The following is a 20,308-nucleotide window of genomic DNA, read 5'->3' on the forward strand; positions in this document are numbered from 1 at the left end:
TTTACTGTTCTTACATGTGAGCTTTTCTTGCCATTTCATGAAGTTAATAGTTTATACTTCATGACACAAGATTCATTTACACAAGCCAATTAATTCTCTTTTTTTCTTACTGTGGAAATAGACTGTTCTGTAAACACAGTCAAAAGCTTTGGTCCTCAAATTAGTCTATTTTTAAAATCTAATCTTACAGTTTATGGTAATTGACAAGTTGTTAGTTGTTCCAAACTACACATTTATCAAATGCTTTCACTTTCTCCAAATGGGAATTTGGAGAAGATAATTTTTTAAAAAAATCTGATGGGGTTGGGTTGCAATTGATTTGTGAGCTTTGGAAACAAAAAGTGCAAATTATATATGTGGATTTCAAACAAATATTATAAAATCAAAACTAACTCACATTTTTAAAGTTAAGCCTAGTTCTGTGCCCTCCCCACTCCCCAAAGTAGTTTGCTCATTTATTTTCCCTATTACAGTATCAGGTAGTTGCAAGATACGTTCTGAGGGTGGGGGAAAGAAAATACAAAAAAAACACCCTACCACTGTGTAATTAAAAATCAGACATCATACATGTGAAAATTTATCATATAAGAAGTACAGGGGTCCTCAACCTTGGCAACTTTAAGACTTGTGGACTTCAATTCACAGAATTCTGGGAGTTGAACTCCACAAGTCGTAAAGTTGCCAAGGTTGGAGACTCCTGCACTAGATTATAACCTATTGCTATTAAAGTAAATCACAAAACAAACAATGTTTGATTACATTGTGATTCCTTTCACTTTATCTGTGATTTTTTTCTAAATGGTAATTTAGAGGCTTTACTTATCCACAGCTCAATTGTTATACTGTATTATCTAAAGTTTTCCAATATTGCACAAATATTGGAAATATGCAATTTTCTTGCCATGAATGCAAACCCAGCTTTGCATTGTGTCTAAGGTGGGACTAGAGCTTAGTTTCGCAAGGACTCAAAATGAATTTAGGCTTGTGACAAAAGTCAGGAATAAGAACAAAACGATTCTTTCAACATGTAAAAACAAGAAAAAAGTCAAGGAAAAAATTGTTCCATTAATGGGAAAAAAAGGCAAGAAGGTAACGAGCAGCAGAACCATTTAACTCTTTTTTTTGCATCTGTCTTTACATAAAAGGGAAAAAAAAAACATTCCAACCTATCAAACAAAATACTGTAAAATAGAGATTGGGAATGCAAGTCAAAATAAGCAAGAAAATGGTATGGGAACACCTATCTACTCTAGACGAGTTCAAATCTGCAGGACCAGATGGATTAATACTAAGGTTCTGAAGAAACTGACAAATGTGATCTCAGAACCACTGAACTATATCTTTCAAAGATCCAGAGCACCAAGGAACTACCAGGGGACTGTAAAAGTTCTCTCGTTCCCAACTTCAAAAAAGGGAAAAAATGGATCAAGGAAACTGCAGACCTATCAGCCTGATATCAATACTTGGAAAGATTCTGGAAAATATAATCAAACAATGAATCTGGGAACACCTAGAGGCAAACAAAGTCATAACCAGAAGCCAACCTGATTTTGTCAAAAACAGATCATGCCAGACAAATTTAACTTCATTCTTTGACAATGTGACAAAATTAATAGACCAGAGAAAGGCTGTGGATATAATTTACTTGGACCTTAGTAAGGTATTTGATAAAGCACACCACAACCTGCTACTTGATAAGATAGAAAAATGTGGGTTAGACAGCATATCACCAGGCGGATTTGTAATTGGATGACCAACCAACTGGATGACTACATTAATATGTACTCTTTAATGGAACTACATAGAAGTATGCAGGAAGTATGCAGTATGTAATGGGGTACCACAAGGCTCTGTCTTAGGTCCAGTGCTCTTCAATATCTTCATGGATGATTTAGATGAGGGAATAGAAGGGGAATTTATCAAATTTGCAGAAGACACCAAGCTGGCAGGAATAGCCAAAAGTCCAGGAGATAGGCTCAAGATATAAAAGATCTCAACAGACTTGAACACTGGACACTATGTAACAAAATGAAATTTAATGTTAAAAATGTAAGGGTATACATTTAGGCAAGAAAAACCAAATGCACAGGTATAGAATAGGTGGTACCTGCCCCAAGTAGTATGTCATGGTTCCAATCAATGAGACCAAATAAATCAGAACTTTGAAGCAGGAAAATTCCTCAACGATCATCTTTATTGGATACATAATATCAGCATGGTCAAAAGTGAAACCAGATCTAAACTTCCCCTCCAAGAATCAAAGTAATACAATATAACAATTCCCACCCCTCTATTTATGCTACTCAACACAACACCTTGGTGGGCTTTCTGAGTCAATAATCCTCGTCCTTCCTTTCAGCATGGGAATTTATTTATTTTTATTTTATTTTAATTCCATTTATATCCCGCCCTTCTCCGAAGACTCAGGGCGGCTTACAAGCTTAGCAGTAGCCTTCATTCTATGTATATGCCTGCTTATTAGGGCTTTCACACACACACCCCAAGCGGCATTATTACAAAGTCAGCTTAATTGCCCCCAACAATCTGGGTCCTCATTTTACCTACCTCGGAAGGATGGAAGGCTGAGTCAACCTTGAGCCTGGTGGGACGCGAACCTGCACTAATGGCAGGCAGCTGGTGTTACTTAAGGAGGCATTAGCCCACTGCTCCACCGAGGCTCCTCATGAGAATGACCTTGGTTCCCACAAGAATTGCTCATGTTTAGATTACCAGAAATACCTTCTCCTCCCTCCCCTTCTTGTGGCAACCTAGAATGAAAAAAAAATGGCTGCAGCCAAGTTTGTTATAGAGTTGACATAGTAACTGCGAGAGTGATCTTGGAGTCCTAGTGGACAATCACTTAAGTATGAGCCAGTAGTGTGTTGCAGCTGCCAAAAAAGTCAACACAGTCCTAAGCTGCATTAACAGAAGGATGGAATCAAGGTTATGTGAAGTGTTGGTACCATTTTATAGTGTCTTGGTAAGACCAGACTTGGAATGTTGCATCCAATGTAAAATAGAACTTGAGATTCTAGAAAGTGCGCAGAGAAGAACAATAAAGATGATTAGGGGACTGGAGGCTAAAACATATGAAGAACAGTTGCAGGAATTGGATATGTCTAGTTTAATGGAAAGAAGGACCAGGGTGATATCATAGCAGTGTTCCACTATCTAAGGGACTGCCATAAAGAAGAGGGGGTCAACCTATTCTCCAAAGCACTTGAAGGCAGAACAAAAAACAATGGATGGAAAGAAACCAAAGAGAGAAGCAACATAGAACTGAGCAGAAATTTCCTCACAGTTAGAACAATTAATCAGTGGAAAAATTGCCTCCAGAAGTTGAAGATGCTCCAACACTGAAGGTTTTTAAGAAGAAGTTGCACAACCATTTGTCTGAATTGAAATTGGATTTCCTCCAAGGTCCCTTCCAACTCTGTTATTCTGTTAATTTCTAGCTTTAATCATTGTACCAAAATAACTACACCAAAATAACTCACTTGAAGTATAATACATAATATCTATTAAATCATAATTACATTATAAACTATTAACTTACACTATTAGGATAAATTCATGATTATTAGCAACACATATTTGTTTAGAAGATCAATGTCTATGGTAAAATTATATGTTCATTTTACAACTATATTCATCATAATAACCTTTTATTTAAATATGGAATACTATGCAGCATATTCTTGGTACTAATCTCCCACAGATTTTATTTACAACACATTATTGCCTGTTACAAAAAGCATTTTGTAAAACAGATCTTTTAAAAAGTTTTGAAGATGAAATTAAAAATTAAAATGTATGTTCTTTCTGTGAAATCTGCTTCCTAGGCTATGTGGGATTTTTTTGCCTGTGAATAAAGAAAAAGATTATGATTGAATAAAACAGGATAAGATTTGCATTCTTGTTGTTGTTAGCTGCGAAGTCATGTCCGACCCATCGCGACCCCATGGACAACATTCCTCCAGGCCTTCCTGTCCTCTACCATCTTCTGGAGTCCATTTAAGCTCACACCTACTGCTTCTGTGACTCCATCCAGCCACCTCATTCTCTGTCGTCCCCTTCTTCTCTTCCCCTCAACCTTTCCCAGCATTAGGCTCTTCTCCAGTGAGTACTTCCTTCTCATTAGGTGGCCAAAGTATTTGAGTTTTAGCTTCAGGATCTGGCCTTCTAAAGAGCAGTCAGGGTTGATCTCCTCTAGGACTGACCGGTTTGATTGCCTTGCAGTCCAAGGGACTCGCAGGAGTCTTCTCTAGCACCATAGTTCAAAGGCCTCAATTCTTTGGTGCTCAGCCTTTCTTATGGTCCAACTTTCACAGCCATACATTGCAACTGGGAAGACCATAGCCTTGACTATATGCACTTTTGTTGACAGGGTGATGTCTCTGCTTTTTAGTGTGCTGTCAAGATTTGCCGTGGCTTTCCTCCCCAGGAGCAAGCGTCTTTTAATTTCTTGGCTACAGTCCCCATCTGCAGTGATCTTGGAGCCCAGGAAAATAAAATCTGTCACTACCTCCATTTCTTCCCCATCTATTTGCCAGGAATTGAGAGGGCCGGATGCCATGATCTTGATTTTCTTAATGTTAAGTTTCAACCCAACTTTTGCACTCTCCTTCTTCACCCGCAACAAGAGGCTCTTTAGTTCTTCTTCACTTTCTGCCATTAGAGTGGTATCATCTAGATATATTAGGTTGTTGATATTTCTCTCAGCAATCTTAATTCCAACTTTTGATTCATCAAGCCCTGCCTTTCTTATGATGTGCTCTACATATAGGTTAAATAGGCAGGGTGACAGTATACAGCCTTGCCAGATTCCTTTCCCAATTTTGAACCAATCAGTGGTTCCATGTCCAGTTCTCACTGTTGCTTCTTGACCTGCATATAGGTTTCTCAAGAGACAAATAAGATGGTCTGGTACGCCCATCTCTTTAAGAACTTGCCACAGTTTGTTGTGATCCACACAATCAAAGGCTTTAGCATAGTCAATGAAGCAGAAGTAGATGTTTTTCTGGAACTCCCTAGCTTTCTCCATGATCCAGCGTATGTTGGCAATTTGATCTCTAGTTCCTCTGCCTCTTCGAAATCCTGCCTGTACTTCTGGTAGTTCTTGATCCACATACTGCTGGAGTCTAGCTTGTAGGATTTTAAGCATAACTTTACTAACATGTGAAATGAGTGCAATGATGCAATAGTTTGAACATTCTTTGGCACTGCCTTTCTTTGGAATTGGAATGTAAACTGATCTTTTCCAATCCTGTGGCCACTGTTGAGTTTTCCAAATTTGCTGGCAAATTGAGTGTAGCACTTTTACTGCATCGTCTTTAAAGATTTTGAATATCTCAGCTGGAATACTGTCATCTCCACTAGCTTTGTTGTTGCTCAGCTTTTCTAAGGCCCACTTCACTTCACATTCTAGGATGTCTGGCTCGAGGTCACTGACCACCTCATCATGTTTATCAGGGACATTAAGCTTGTTCTTGTATACTTCTTCTGTATAATTTTGCCACCTCTTCTTAGTCTCTTCTGCCTCTGTTAGGTCCCTGCCATTTTGGTCCTTTATCATGCCCATTTTTGCATGAAACATTCCCTTCATCTCTCCAATTTTCTTGAAGAGATCTCTGGTCCTCCCTATTCTATTGTTTTCTTCTATTTCTTTGCGCTGTTCATTTAAGAAGGCATTCTTATCTCTTCTAGCTATTCTCTGGAATTCTGCATTCAATTGGGTGTATCTTTCTTTTTCTCCCTTGCCTTTCGCTTCCCTCCTTCCCTCAGCTATTTGCAAAGCTTCCTCAGACAGACATTTTACTTTCTTGCATTTCTTTTTCTTTGGGATGGTTTTAGTTGCTACCTCTTGTACAATGTTGCAAAACTCTGTCCACAGTTCTTCAGGCACTCTGTCTATCAGATCTAATTCCTTAAATCTGTTTGTCACCTCTACTGTATATTCAACAGGGATATGATTTAATTCATACCTGGGTGGCCTAGTGCTTTTCCCTACTTTCTTCAGTTTAAGCCTAAACTTTGCAAAGAGAAGCTCATGGTCTGAGCCACAGTCAGATCCTGGTCTTGTTTTTACTGACTGTATAGAGCTTCTCCATCTTTGGCTGCAGAGCACATAGTCAATCTGATTTCTGTGTTGACCGTCTGGTGATGTCCATGTGTAGAGCCGTCTCTTGGGTTGTTGTAAAAGAGTGTTTGCTATGACCATCGTATTCTCTTGACAAAATTCTATCATCCTGTGCCCTGCTTCAATTTGTATTAGTTCTATCAGGTGCTGTAGGGCTTCATAGAACCAGTCAATTTCATCCTCTTCAACATCGGTAGTTGGGGCATAGACTTGGATTACTGTGATATTGAATGGTTTGCCTTGGATTCGAACTGAGATCATTCTGTCATTTTGAGGATTGTATCCCAGTATTGCTTTTCCTACTCTTTTATTGACTATGAAGGCTACTGCATTTCCTCTGAGGGATTTTTGCCCGCAGTAGTATATCTGATGGTCATCTGAATTAAATTCACCCATTCCTGTCCATTTTAGTTTGCTGATTCCTAAGATGTCGATATTCAGTCTTGTCATCTCGTTTGACCACGTCCAGCTTTCCTTGATTCATGGATCTTACATTCCAGGTTCCTATGGAGAAAGAATGTTTACAGCATCGGACTTTCCTTTCACCACCAGACATATCCACAGCTGAGCGTCCTTTCGGCTTTGGCCCAGTTGCTTCATTCTTTCTGGCGCTACTAGTACTAGCCCTCTGCTCTTCCCCAGTAGCATATTGGACGCCTTCCGATCTGAGGGGCTCATCTTCCAGCATCATATTGTTTTGCCTTTTGGTACTGTCCATAGGGTTTTCATGCCAAAGATACTGGAGTGGGTTGCCATTTCCTTCTCCAGTGGATCACGTTTTGTCAGAACTCTCTGCTATGACCTGTCCATCTTGGGTGGCCCTGCATGGCATAGCTCATAGCTTCATTGAATTATGCAAGCCCCTTCGCCACGACAAGGCATTAATCCATGAAGGAGAAGATTTGTATAGAAAGCTTCATAGTGATGTTATCAATATTCAATATTACATTACAGAAAAGCAGGATGATTTGGAGAATTTCAGATTTGTCTTAAATATGTAATATTAATTTTAACATATGCTGCATTTAGTCATCTGCATAAAATTAATTTTTAGAGCTGTATAATAAGATATGGAAAGAGATCTATTTATCAGGATTCTTGTTCAACTGGTAAGGAGGAGATAATTTGCACAGTATGCTTAGTGAGCAGAGCAAAAATTAAAAGCCTATTCCAAATCTGGCTGCAGTATTAGACAAACTAAATATCAATAAAGTTGCTTCTCTTTAATACCTTTAAAGCCAGTCTTCAGATGACTGCTTAGAGAAATTCATGCATCCATTTTTGCAAGTGGCTTGCCAGTGCCTTTTTCTTAGAACCGAGTGAGTGTAGCTGGCACAAAGCCAGCTACATGCCAAAGGCAGGACTAGAACTGAGTCTCCTGTTTTTTATCCTGATGCTTTGAACCACTGGCTCTTTTCATTAGACTATATGAATACTAAACATAACAAAGGAAATGTTGCAATACAAATACCGGCATATTTTCTGGTAGTAAATAGCAAGCTTAGCGTGAGCCATGTGTATTAATGAAACTGCTAAATCACTAACTCTAAGACTGATTGAGAAGCACATATATCTTAATGGGTATCAGATTTAAGAGTAATCTGCCCAAGTTTTATTGTACCTTCAGTGAAATGTTAATTGGTGCACCGACATTTACACTGAATACCTTTTTTCAACATTACAAATAAGGATCAATTCTCCTTTATGGAAGTCATCATATACAGTATTAATTAATCATGTAATTATTTACTGAAATTATTCTGTTGCCACTGAAAATGTTATATTGACCAAACTCTTTTCAGGACTGCAAGAATCAAATGATGACACTAAAATATATTCACAGATTCATACAAGTGCATCCATGAAGCTTGAATCCTCAGGCCCCAAGCTAATATTGTTTGACTATTGATTCCCCAGGAAAAAAAATCAGGATCTATTGAGGATCAATTTTTTTTTTTTGCATACAACAGCAGATGAAACCTTATTTTGAATAAACTATGAGTAATAAGTAGTTTTATAAAATCTATTTATTTTTGTGATTCACATTACAGAAAGATTACAAAGTGACTATTTACCTAGATTATTTTTCCAAAAACATACCCCAAATCTCCAGTTGCAAATTCTCCCATACAATGTATTTCAAAGGCTGGCCATCATTTCATTATACATAATCTTATTAAAGATATGGCATTTTCTCTAAAATTTCAATGCTACAATACAATAAAAGTGAGGACTAAAACTGCCACTTCTCACATGCAAGGAAGGAAGTATTTAAGACTCTTTATTTGGTTTTATAAATCTTTATACAATTTGAACGTCTGTTCTATGACAAAGCTGATCAGCAGGTTATCTACTGAATAAAACTTTGTAGGAGAGTGGACAAATCTGACCTACTTATAAATAGTGTCTGTAAGAAATCATTTATAAACAATTTATTCTGACATTCAAGTAGGTTCTGTACTTTAGAACTGTTGAACTTCAACAATGTAATTCAACAGTAATCATTGGATTCTAAAATTTTCCTCAAATGTTCTTCAAATAAAGGTATTTAAGAAAGCATTCTTCATGTACTTTTCCTTATGTCTGGAAATAAATGTTTGTTCTGTCAATAATTTTGTTTAGGAGATGTGTTTCATAGAATTTTTCATTCATGTAAGCTTTTTAAGCTTTTGGCTTAAAAAAAATCAAAGATCATAATTCTTCTAATATTGATTTCTTACTGTGTTCATGATTATGTAGTGATAAGTGCTCTCTATATAAGAAATAACTGCATCTCTACAGAAATAGAGCACAACGATGATGAAAACAGTCTTGAATGCACTAGGGCCAATATAAAAGGGGAAAAATAATATTGCCATAGGTGTATACTATAGGCCACCCAACCAGAGGAAATAGATTAACTTTTTGCTAGTCAACTAAGGTATGTAGGAAGCACATCACAATAGTAATGGGGGACTTTAATTACCCTGACATCAGCTGGGAGACAAATTCTGCACCAAGTGGAAGATCAAACAGATTCCTGACCAGACAACTTTGCCTCCCAAAAAGTAGAGAAGGGAACTAGGGGATTAGCCATTTCGGATCTAATTCTCACTAACAGAGATGAAATGATAGAAGGTGTTGAAGCCACAGGAACCTTGGGGGGAAGTGATCATGTTGTTGCTGTTGTTAGCTGCGAAGTCATGTCCGACCTATCGCGACCCTATGGACAATGTTCCTCCAGGCCTTCCTGTCCTCTACTATCTTCTGGAGTCCATTTAAGCTCACGCCTACTGCTTCTGTGACTCCATCCAGCCACCTCATTCTCTGTTGTCCCCTTCTTCTATTGCCCTCAATCTTTCCCAGCATTAGGCTCTTCTCCAGTGAGTCCTTCCTTCTCATTAGGTGGCCAAAGTATTTGAGTTTCAGCTTCAGGATCTGGCCTTCTAAAGAGCAGTCAGGGTTGATTTCCTCTAGGACTGACCGGTTTGATCGCCTTGCAGTCCAAGGGATTCGCAGGAGTCTTCTCCAGCACCATAGTTCAAAGGCCTCAATTCTTTGGCGCTCAGCCTTTTTTTATGGTCCAACTTTCACTGCCATACATTGCAACTGGGAAGACCATAGCCTTGACTATACACACTTTTGTTGACAGGGTGTTGTCTCTGCTTTTTAGTGTGCTGTCTAGATTTGCCATGGCTTTCCTCCCCAGGAGCAAGTGTCTTTTAATTTCTTGGCTACAGTCCCCATCTGCAGTGATCTTGGAGCCCAGGAAAATAAAATCTGTCACTACCTCCATTTCTTCCCCATCTATTTGCCAGGAATTGAGATGCCATGATCTTGGATGCCATGATCTTGGTTTTCTTAATGTTGAGTTTCAACCCAAGTTTTGCACTCTCCTTCTTCACCTGCAACAAGAGGCTCTTTAGTTCTTCTTCACTTTCTGCCATTAGAGTGGTATCATCTGTATATCTTAGGTTGTTGATATTTCTCCCGGCAATCTTAATTCCAATTTTTGATTCATTTAGCCCTGCCTTTCTCATGATGTACTCTGCATGTAAGTTAAATAGGCAGGGCGACAGTATACAGCCTTGCAGGAGTCCTTTCCCAATTTTGAACCAATCAGTGTGTCAGGACCCACCCCAAACCACGTCTTAGGACGCTTCACCTTCCCAATGTTTCTGCGAATTCGGCTGGGAGGAAGGCTCCTTCTCCATGGGGCTTCCCTCCCTTCTTGCTTCATCGTCAGACATCATATTTATTTGCAAAGTCCCCCGGTATGGTTCCTCTTCCCAGGTTGACTTTCAGTGCAAGTCCTGTCTAATGTCAGGACCCACCCCAAACCACGTCTTAGGAAGACAAAATTCTTGGAGTCAAATCTATTCCAAAAAGAATCTTTACTATGGCATGCTTGGTTGTAGGAATGAGACAGGACTTAATATTATTCCACGAAGTAAACCCTTATAAAGAGTTCCCGGTTTAACCCCCCTTAACCCCCATTTGGTCAGTCCCCCATCCTTTCTCTCGTATCATCCATTTCGTGGGAAAAAGGAACTTAGGACTCTTCCTGTTTATTGCTGTCTTCCGTGACAAAACCCAGATGCTAGCCCCCCCTTTTGTTTCCCCAGTTCAAAAGGCTTCTCCTTTCCTTTGAAATGCCTATTGCCGGTTCAATACACATCTATCCTCTTCTCTTCGGGAGATGGCAGAATCCATGGAATAATGTTTGAAACATTCCATTTATGAATATGATATAAATGGATTCTGACATAGTGGTTCCATGTCCAGTTCTCATTGTTGCTTCTTGGCCCACATATATATTGGAATTCAACATTATGGAAGCACAAGCAATAGAACACAGTGAAACTAGAGTCTTGGACTTTAAGAGAGCTAATTTCAATAAACTTAGAGAGGTCTTAGGAAGAATTCCATGGATGGGAATCCTCAAGGGGAAAAGAACTTAAGAAGCTTGGGAAATTTTGAAAAGTGAAATAATAAAAGCCCAGTCTAGCACAATACCAACAAAGAAGAAAAATAACAGCTCTCAAAACAAAACAGCATGGCTGCATAAAGAACTCTCTGATAAATTGAAAGATAAAAAGGACAAGTATAAAAAGTGGAAAGAGGGGCACATAACTAAGACAAAATACCAACAAACATCCTGAGCCTGCAAAGATGAAGTGAGGAAAGCTAAGGCTTAAAATGAACTAAGGCTTTCGACCAAAGTCAAAAATAACAACAACAAAAGCTTCTTTCAACATGTAAAAAAGAAGAAAAAAGTTAAGGAAATGATTGGTCCATTAGTGGGGGAAAGTGGCAAGAAGGAGACAAGCAACAGGGAGAAAGCAGAACTATTTAACTCATTTTTTGCATCTGTCTTTACACAAAGGGAAAAAAAACAGTCCAACCTACCAAAAACAGTGCCATAAAAAACAGAATAGAAATGCAAGTTAAGATAGGCAAGAAAATGGTAAGTGAGCACCTGTCCAGCCTAGACAAGCTCAAATCACCAGGACCAGATGGATTACATCCCAAGGTTCTCAAGGAATTGGCAGATGTGATCTCAGAACCACTGAATTATATTTTTCAAAGATCCTGGAGCACTGAGGAAATACCAGAGGACTGGAAAAGAACTGATGTAGTTCCCATCTTCAAAAAAGGAAAAAATTAGATCCAGGAAACTGCAGACCTATCAGCCTGACCTCAGTACCTGGGAAGATTCTGGAAAAGATAATCAAACAATGAATCAGGGAACATCTAGAGGCAAACTAAGTCATTAGTAATAGCCAAATGGGTTTGTCAAAAACAGATCATGTCAGACAAATCTTATTGCATTCTTTGACCAAGTGACAAAAGTAGTGAACCAGAGGAATGCTGTGGATATAATCTACTTGACCTTCAGTAAGGCATTCGATAAAGTAGATCACAACCTACTATTTGATAAGCTAGAAAAATGTGGGTTAGACAGCATCATCACCAGATGGATTCATAGCTGGCTGACCAGCTAGACTCAGCGTGTGGTCCTCAATGGAACCACATCTACATGGAGGGAAGTGTGTAGTGGGGTGCCCCAGGGCTCTGTTCTAGGCCCAGTGCTCTTCAATATCATCAACGATTTGGATGAGGGGATAAATGGGGAACTCATCAAATTTGCAGACGACACCAAGCTGGCAGGAATAGCCAACACTCCAGAAGACAGGCTTAAGATACAGGAGGATCTGGACAGACTTGAACACTGGGCACTATCTAACAAAATGAAATTCAATGGTGAAAAATGTAAGGTTCTACACTTAGGCAAGAAAAACCAAATGCACAGGTATAGTATAGGTGGTACCTTGCTCAATAGTAGTAACTGTGAGAGGGATCTTTGAGTCCTAATGGACAATCACTTAAATACGAGCCAGCAGTGTGCTGCAACTACCAAAAAAGCCAACACAGTGCTAGGCTGCATTAACAGAGGGATAGAATCAAGATCATGTGAAGTATTAATACCACTTTACAATGCCTTGGTAAGGCCACACTTGGATACTGCATCCAATTTTGGTCACCACGATGTAAAAAAGATGTTAAGACTCTGGAAAGAGTACAGAGAAGAGCAACAAAGATGATTAGGGGACTGGACGCTAAAACATACAGTAAGGAACGGTTGCTGGAATTGGGTATGTCAACTTTAATGAAAAGGATGAGGGGGGACATGATAGCAGTGTTCCAATGTCTCAGGGGCTGCCACAAAGAAGAGGGAGTCAAGCTATTTTCCAAAGCACCCGAAGGCAGGACAAGAACCAGCAGATGGAAACTAATCAAGAAGAAAAGCAACCTAGAACTAAGGAGAAACTTTCTGACTTTTAGAACAATTAACCAATTAACCTGCCTTCAAAAGTGGTGAATGCTCTAACCCTGGAAGCCATTTCTCTGAAATGGTATAGGGTAGACATGTCAAACTCGCAACGTCACCTGACGTCGCACAATGTTATCAGGATGGTTTTGCCATTGCCGGCAATGGGGTGGGCGCGGCTTCCTCATGATGCATCCGGCCCACGGGCCGGCTGTTTGACACCCCTGGTATAGGGTTTCCTGCCTGAGCAGGGGGTTTTCAGGGCTTTTCAACCTTTTCACCCACTGTACCACTTTTAAGATACGGCAACATCCGAGTACCACCAATCGCTTAGCAAGGTGTCAAAAACTTGATGACCAAAAGAAAGGAAAAAAAGTGATGAAGTACAGGTAGTCCTCAACTTACAACAGTTTGCTTAGTGACTGTTCGAAGTTACAATGTCACTGAAAAAATGCCCCCCAAGCCACAGCCAAGCAAGACACCTGCCTACCTGCCCAATGGTGCTCTTCCTCCTGTCCAAGGTTTTCATTGTTTTGAGCATTTCTGTTGAGGATTGGCAGTGGGGATGGGGTGGAAGATGTTTGGTTTTTAATTCCCCCCATCTGCTGGGTGGTTGCAGCAGGTGTTGGTCACTTCACATGACCCTGGAATACTGTGACCATCATAAATATGAATCAGTTGCCAGCTGGAGCCTGGCACTGATCCTAGCACTTTTGCTGAGCCCTGACAGCCCTGCAGCTCCAGCCATCTCTTGCTCAGGCTTGTGCAGTGCTGCCACCGGTTCAGCTCATTCCCCTCCCCTGCTACCACTTTTCTAGGATGGTCGCGTACCACCTGCCAGGTGCCAATGTACCACAGGTGGTACCCATACCACTGGTTGAAAAGCCCTGGATTAGATTACCTCCAAGGTACCTTCCAACTTTATTATTATTATTATTATTATTATTATTATTATTATTATTATTAGTAGTAGTAGTAGTAGTAGTAGTAGTTAGTAGTAGTAGTAATAGTAATAGTAGTTATAGTAGTACTGATAAATAACATATATTTATAGGTCAAAGTAGCTCCAAGGTATATTCATGCAGACATTTCAGATAAAAGGGAGACACGTGCAAAAGAAACACATGGATTTTTAAAAATTCATTCAGATTTTTTTTAAAAAAATCCTTGAATATGTAACGTGAATGTGATTGTGATTATTGTGGGATTATACTTGTTTCACATATCCATAACAGTGAAGTTAAACAACTCAAATAGGTATATGTACAGCCTATCACTAAGTAGAGCTGCCTTCCTTATTTCATTCTCAGAGTAATCCATTTTTTTCTTAAATTAAATTTCCAAAGCAGACTAATTTATGGTATTCCATATATGGAGTACCAAATTAAATAGCCTGTTTCAGAGCATGTCTGTTTCTGGAAGATTCTGAATTACTTTCAGTTTCAGTTTGGAAGATTAATTTCTGTAAATTTACTCCTGAAACTCCTAAATCAGTATGATCTGGAATGGCAATAGGATATTTTGGGGTTTTCTAAAGCATTTTATTACTGGGAAGTTCCATTAAAAAAAATAACCTGTACTTTGCAAGTAATTCAATCAATAAATCCATCAATTAACCAATAAAAACAAATGGTTGAGTGAAGGGCAAGCTATGCAATACATAGCAGAAGTATTGTTTTCTTGGATTTTCCTGTATGTTTTTCCTTTTCTTTAAAAGGAAGGAGAGCCTAAATTGGATTGAACAGAGCTACAACGGAATGGTTGGAATAGTTCTGCCAACCTAGCAATTCGAAAGCACGTAAAAATGCAAGTAGAAAAATAGGGACCACTATGGTGGGAAGGTAACAGCGTTCCGTGCGCCTTTGGCGTCTAGTCATGCCAGCCACATGACCACGGAGACGTCCTCGGACAAGCGCTGGCTCTTCGGCTTTGAAATGGAGATGAGCACCAGCCCCTAGAGTTGGAAACAATTAGCACGCATGTGTGGGAGAACCTTTACCTTTACCTTATACATCAATTAACCAAAAATGTCCACGAACATTTTCCCATTTTCTGAAAAAAATCAAGTTTTAGGAAATAAAAGAAATAAACAAAACGTAAGCAGACACAATATGTACAGTACAATAAATGGAATGGAATAGCTGCCCATGTGCCCTCAGGACTGAAATGCGGTACATAATTTAATAAATAGTAAGAAAGCTGGCTGAAGGCAGTGGTGCACAAAGAGGATGTATATCATATGGAATTGCTAGAACTTTTAAAAGACATACTTCACAGTGAGAACTTCTATTGCAAACCCTAGCTATCTGCCCTGAAAGTTGGTTTCTTAACTGTAATTACAGCAGCTAGATCTATTCATTCAGAACACTTCAAAAGCTAAGAATTGTAGTAATAGTTTCAAGTTCATTAATTGTTTATTAACACATCATGTGGAATAGAATAGAATAGAATAGAATAGAATAGAATAGAATAGAATAGAATAGAATAGAATAGAATAGAATAGAATAGAATAGAATAGAATAGAATAGAATAGAAGCTGGAAGGGACCTTGGAGGTCTTCTAGTCCAACTCCCCGCTTAGGCAGGAAATCCTATACCATTTCAGACAAATGTAAGTAATTGGTTATGTATTTAAAATTATCTATCAGACACAAGGCAGACATATCTGGGAAAGCAATATTGAAAATGTATAGATTTTATTTTTACAGGAGTAAAAAAAAATCTGAAAGAAGGAAGCAACAAATCACTCCTGCATTATATACTCTATACCATTCTAAAACTTTTTCAGAAACTGGTGAAAGAGAACATAACTAAGAAGACAATTGAAAAATCATGTCAGCTTTTTGCTCTTCTTTTCTCCTCAGTAATAGTAACTATGGCAATGTAATCTCGTGCAATCCACTAGTATGTGAATCGTGGAAGAGTGAATGAATAGTGCCAAGAATGACAATGCTTGCAAAGCAATCATGGCACTCATTTTAGGCTCCATGCTATTTTCATTAATATTCTCAGTATTCAAACCAATAGAGTTTTATTAGAACAAATTATAAATTGAATTTGTAATAATTTGTTTTAAAGCAAAATGCACATGTTCTTATTCTAAGCACATCACATTACTGATTTGTTTATGTATGCATGAAAATTCATTCCAGGAAAGTAGCTTGAATGATCATTCCAAAACAAACAGGCTATTCTTGTGGGTGTTGGTTTTTTTTAAAGAACCCTAAACATTTTATGATACAATACTTTTGTAGCAAATGATGAATTCAATAAATCATCACCATCATCATGATAAGCATAATTTCTGTCAGAACCAACTAGATATAAAATTGGAAATCAGCAGTTAGTACTTCTCCTAAAATGGGAGGGCAAACTACTAATGGATCCTTTATCAACTCAAGGCCAAATCCTAAGCATGGGAATGCGTTAAGATTTTATCCTATACCACTTACTTTATATAATTAAACTATTTTATTTAAGCTTTTACTTTGTCAGGTACATAACAAATGTCATGGTATTTTCTGCACAGAGTCAACATCACTGGGTGGGCTCAGTTTCAATCAAGACTCTTATATAGAATAAAATGATTCCATTATAATCTTCCTCATCTGATATACCCAGTTCTGATTTGCATTTATTTCTAAAGTAAGTTTCTTGATTGTTGATCTTTGTCAGACTTTTACCTCATAAAGTTACATTGTTGTAAAGACATCAGTTATCCTTAAACAATTAAAAATAGTGATTCTATCAGAACATGCCCTTTGTTCATTAGAACAATCTTATATACATGCCCTTTGTTCAAATACTACTCAAATCCAACTTAATCAAAAAAAGTAAATGTAAATACAGTTCTGATTCCAACTCATTAACAGTATATTGTATTAAAGCATATTTATTTCAGATTCCAGGCTATTTCATTAAAACATTGTTCAGACAATTATATTTTAGTACGTAATGTTTCAATTTGTGCTTACCTGTTTAATGTCATAAGCAAGGAGAACGTATCTTAAATCTGGAGATACTGAATATCTGGATGCTTTGAAAGTTACCTATGAAGATATAAGCGAGTAAGTTTATTTACAGGACTAATATGGTCTTGTAGCTGATGAAATGACTCTAGGAGGCTCACAAAAATACATAAAAAGATGGCTAAATACAAAATACCCTTCCCACCAAGCTCCATACAAACCATCCTCACTGTTCATCCCCATCCTAGCCCAATGCTTGGGGGAAAAGCCCAGTCTTCACAAACCTCCAGAAGGCTAAAAGAGCAGGAATCCCTCAGATATCAGGTCCAAAGGGCTGGGGGAGTCACTGAGATCCCATAAGGTAATAACATTTAAGAAGAAAGACCTGGAGTACATCCATTCTATCTAATCTAATAGGATGAGCGGAAACATTCAGGGAGAGTTGATCCTGCAAATAACCTATCTTGTCTCACATAGTTGGTTATAGAAAGCACAAGACATTTAAGATACCAGGGCTATGAAAGCATTCAAAAGGAATTTGTCACCAAGTTTGTTAATGTAAACAAAAGACTTTTTTTGCAAAGTTACAGTAGCCACATCTTGTAGAATACTGCCTTCAAAGGATTGTGCGTATACTGTATGTGCATGTGCAAGTTCTGATCAGTGGTGGGATTCAGCCAGTTCGTACCAGTTCGCAAGAACTAGTAGCTAATTTTTTTGTTTCCCATGCCCAGAATGGAAGTAGCATCCACACAGAAAACCAGTTGTTCACATATTTGAATCCCACCACTGGTTCTGATGCTTTTTTTAAAAAAAAATGATGAAAACAATACTACAACCTTAACTGCTTTAGTTTATACATCTGATGATATAACACAGAATAGGAATGGAGCTGCTACTGCAAAGCTGGGACATTGTTTTAGTTATTTGCTCCTCCCCCATGACCTCTGCCTGCAAATGCTACAAACATGTTGGTTTGCTGTCAGTGACCACAGTGTAGTCAATGCCTATAATAATAATAATAAAGTTGGAAGGGACCTTGGAGGTCATCTAGTCCAACCCCCTGCTCAGGCAGGAAACCCTATACTATTTCAGACAAATGGGTGTCCATTTTGCACACTTAATCTATTGCAAACTACCTTCCAAGAAGTAGTGCAAGTCTTCCAAGGAATGCTACTAATTTACTGTTTGGATGAGGGGTGCTAATATTCTTTGTAAAATATTCATTTTAACTCATTTCATGCTTCACAGGTAACTATGTTTAATGTTTAAGGAGAATAGTAAAACTCAAGATTTAAGTATTTGGAACATTTCAAAGCAATTGGTGCTATAACATGTTCATTTATTGTTGAAAAGAAAAGAAAAAAAGGATGAAAATCCTGGTAAACAGCATAAAATCCTTAACATGACCTTTAAATTTCAGTGTAAGCAATTTTCAGGTAAACATGGATCTAAATAATTATGGGTAAATTTGTAACCTGTGGCAGTATTTGAAACAGCTCAGTTATTTATGGAAGTCTGTCTATCTTTGCCCTAAGCAAATTACTTTGGAAAAGACAGCAGCATGATTTCTGAAAATGTATCATGCATCTAACTGTCTTTTAACTATTTTCTTCTGATCTTTCTATTTAGAAACAAAAACAAACTCTTCTCACTAGTATGGTAAGTAGAGAGGAAAAAGAAGCATTGTCAAACTAATAATATCTTTTCTCGAGATAAGGATACATGACACTCAATTAAATTTGAGGCTACAATTTAATCAAGAGTTATTGGTGGTGATGGGAAGATTTAATGGATCTGATATAAAAGAAGGCTCAAATTATAATTGTAGCCAGAAAACCATATATTTATCTCAGCTGAATATATCTCCTAACTATAGACAAAAGAGCTACTTAAATATGGAGGAAAAGATGGGATGAATATCTTTAAACAGCTGCTTTGACAGAATTAAAACAAGAAAGTAAAATATGGAGGGCAATGTCCACAACAGGATACATGTTAATATGACTCTGTGCCCCATAGGAATGGGAAATTTGGGAAGCATTTTTTTGTAGTATTTTATATTAATATTTCCTGCACTGCAAATTCCAAAGTATGCTTTTTCTCCAGAATTAAGCATATTTTAAAAAACCATTTTCAAATGTATTCAAAAACACTTTTAAAAGCCCCTATCCAGTTTTGCTCCCTGCCCCGTATTGTATTTGGATTCTTTAAAAATATAGTTTTCATTTTAGCTTATCCAATTTAGCTAGACTTCTTTTTCTACACTGTAGTGTGCATTTTTATTAGACACAAATCTGCAAAACAACTATGCAATGAACCATATTTTATCAGCATTTGTACATCATAAAATGTCTCCATTTTCCCATCCAAGTAAAAACTCTGTCAGTGTGTACAAATTCACTACTTGCTCTACCTTTCTGGCATGCTTTATAACTTGCAATTTTTTTATAGACCTTTCATGTCAAACACAATTACCTCGGTCTTTAATATATTGATTTTTAGACCTCATTCTTTACATTCTAGCTAGCATTTGCAGGAGATTCTTCAAGTAGATAAAGCTTCATAATCACAACCAAAACACCTTGTACACAAAAATTCTTATGGATTTGTCCATACATACATTAAATAATCAAGGGGATGCCCCTGCCTTACACCCTGTTAATAGTAAAACATTCCACTCATTTCCATGCCTACTTTATTTCACCATATAGCAGTCCTATAACAATCAGTGAGCAACCTTCAATTCTGAATTTGTATAGAATATTTGACCCTTCAAGCCTATTCACTTTAACATACACTTTCACCAAATCTGCAAGTGTATAGTAATTTTTATTTCTTACATTCATTTAATGTTTAATCTCCTATTGAAAGGAAAAAAAGATTTAATTGCCCAATTCCTGCCCAACATACAGCTACACTGCACCATTTTTGGTTCACTATCATTTCTTACATCTTTTCCATAAGAATTCTGCCAGGCACCTCCCCTGGGCACATGTAACAAAATGCCCAGCCTGTTCAATCTGGATAAGAACTTTTGTGATCAACTACAAACAGCCAATCTTTGATAGGTCAGTTAGCTGGTGTTACCTGATTGGTTGGTGGGTGGACCTCTTCCCTTGAATTCTAAATGGAGGGGGGACTTGGAGAGAGAGGTACGTCTTGAGGGGAGGAAATTGGAATCAAAGTGCAGGGAAGCAGAACTACAAGTCCCAGCAGCTCAAGGGGGAAAAAGAGGAGACAAAATTATGAGGAGAGATTGGAAAAAGGGGAGAGACAGTGTTGTTCTGAAGGAGAGAAATGCTGTGACATTCTGGGCTGTGGGATGGTATTCCTGCTACTAGAAGACAGGTGACAATTCTAATCCAGCGGCAGAGCTCAAAAAACACCT

The 20,308-nt window shown here is 38.0% G+C and overlaps 1 protein-coding gene across 4 annotated transcripts in view; it reads right to left on the bottom strand.

The window, feature by feature from the left end:
• Positions 1-20,308, bottom strand: part of DPP10 (dipeptidyl peptidase like 10) — a 420,223-nt gene that overhangs the window by 118,641 nt on the left and 281,274 nt on the right. For all 4 annotated transcript variants that reach the window (XR_014026226.1, XM_081326185.1, XM_081326184.1 and 1 more), the window contains one exon: positions 16,924-16,998. Coding sequence is in view for 3 of the 4 variants with exons in the window: in XM_081326185.1 (XP_081182311.1) it covers positions 16,924-16,998 (75 nt within the window). In the remaining variant the exon portion in view is untranslated. The remainder of the gene's footprint in view (positions 1-16,923; positions 16,999-20,308) is intronic.

The sequence above is a fragment of the Vipera berus genome (genome assembly GCF_964194415.1).
Source record: "Vipera berus genome assembly, chromosome: 1".
NCBI classification, from domain to species: domain Eukaryota; kingdom Metazoa; phylum Chordata; class Lepidosauria; order Squamata; family Viperidae; genus Vipera; species Vipera berus.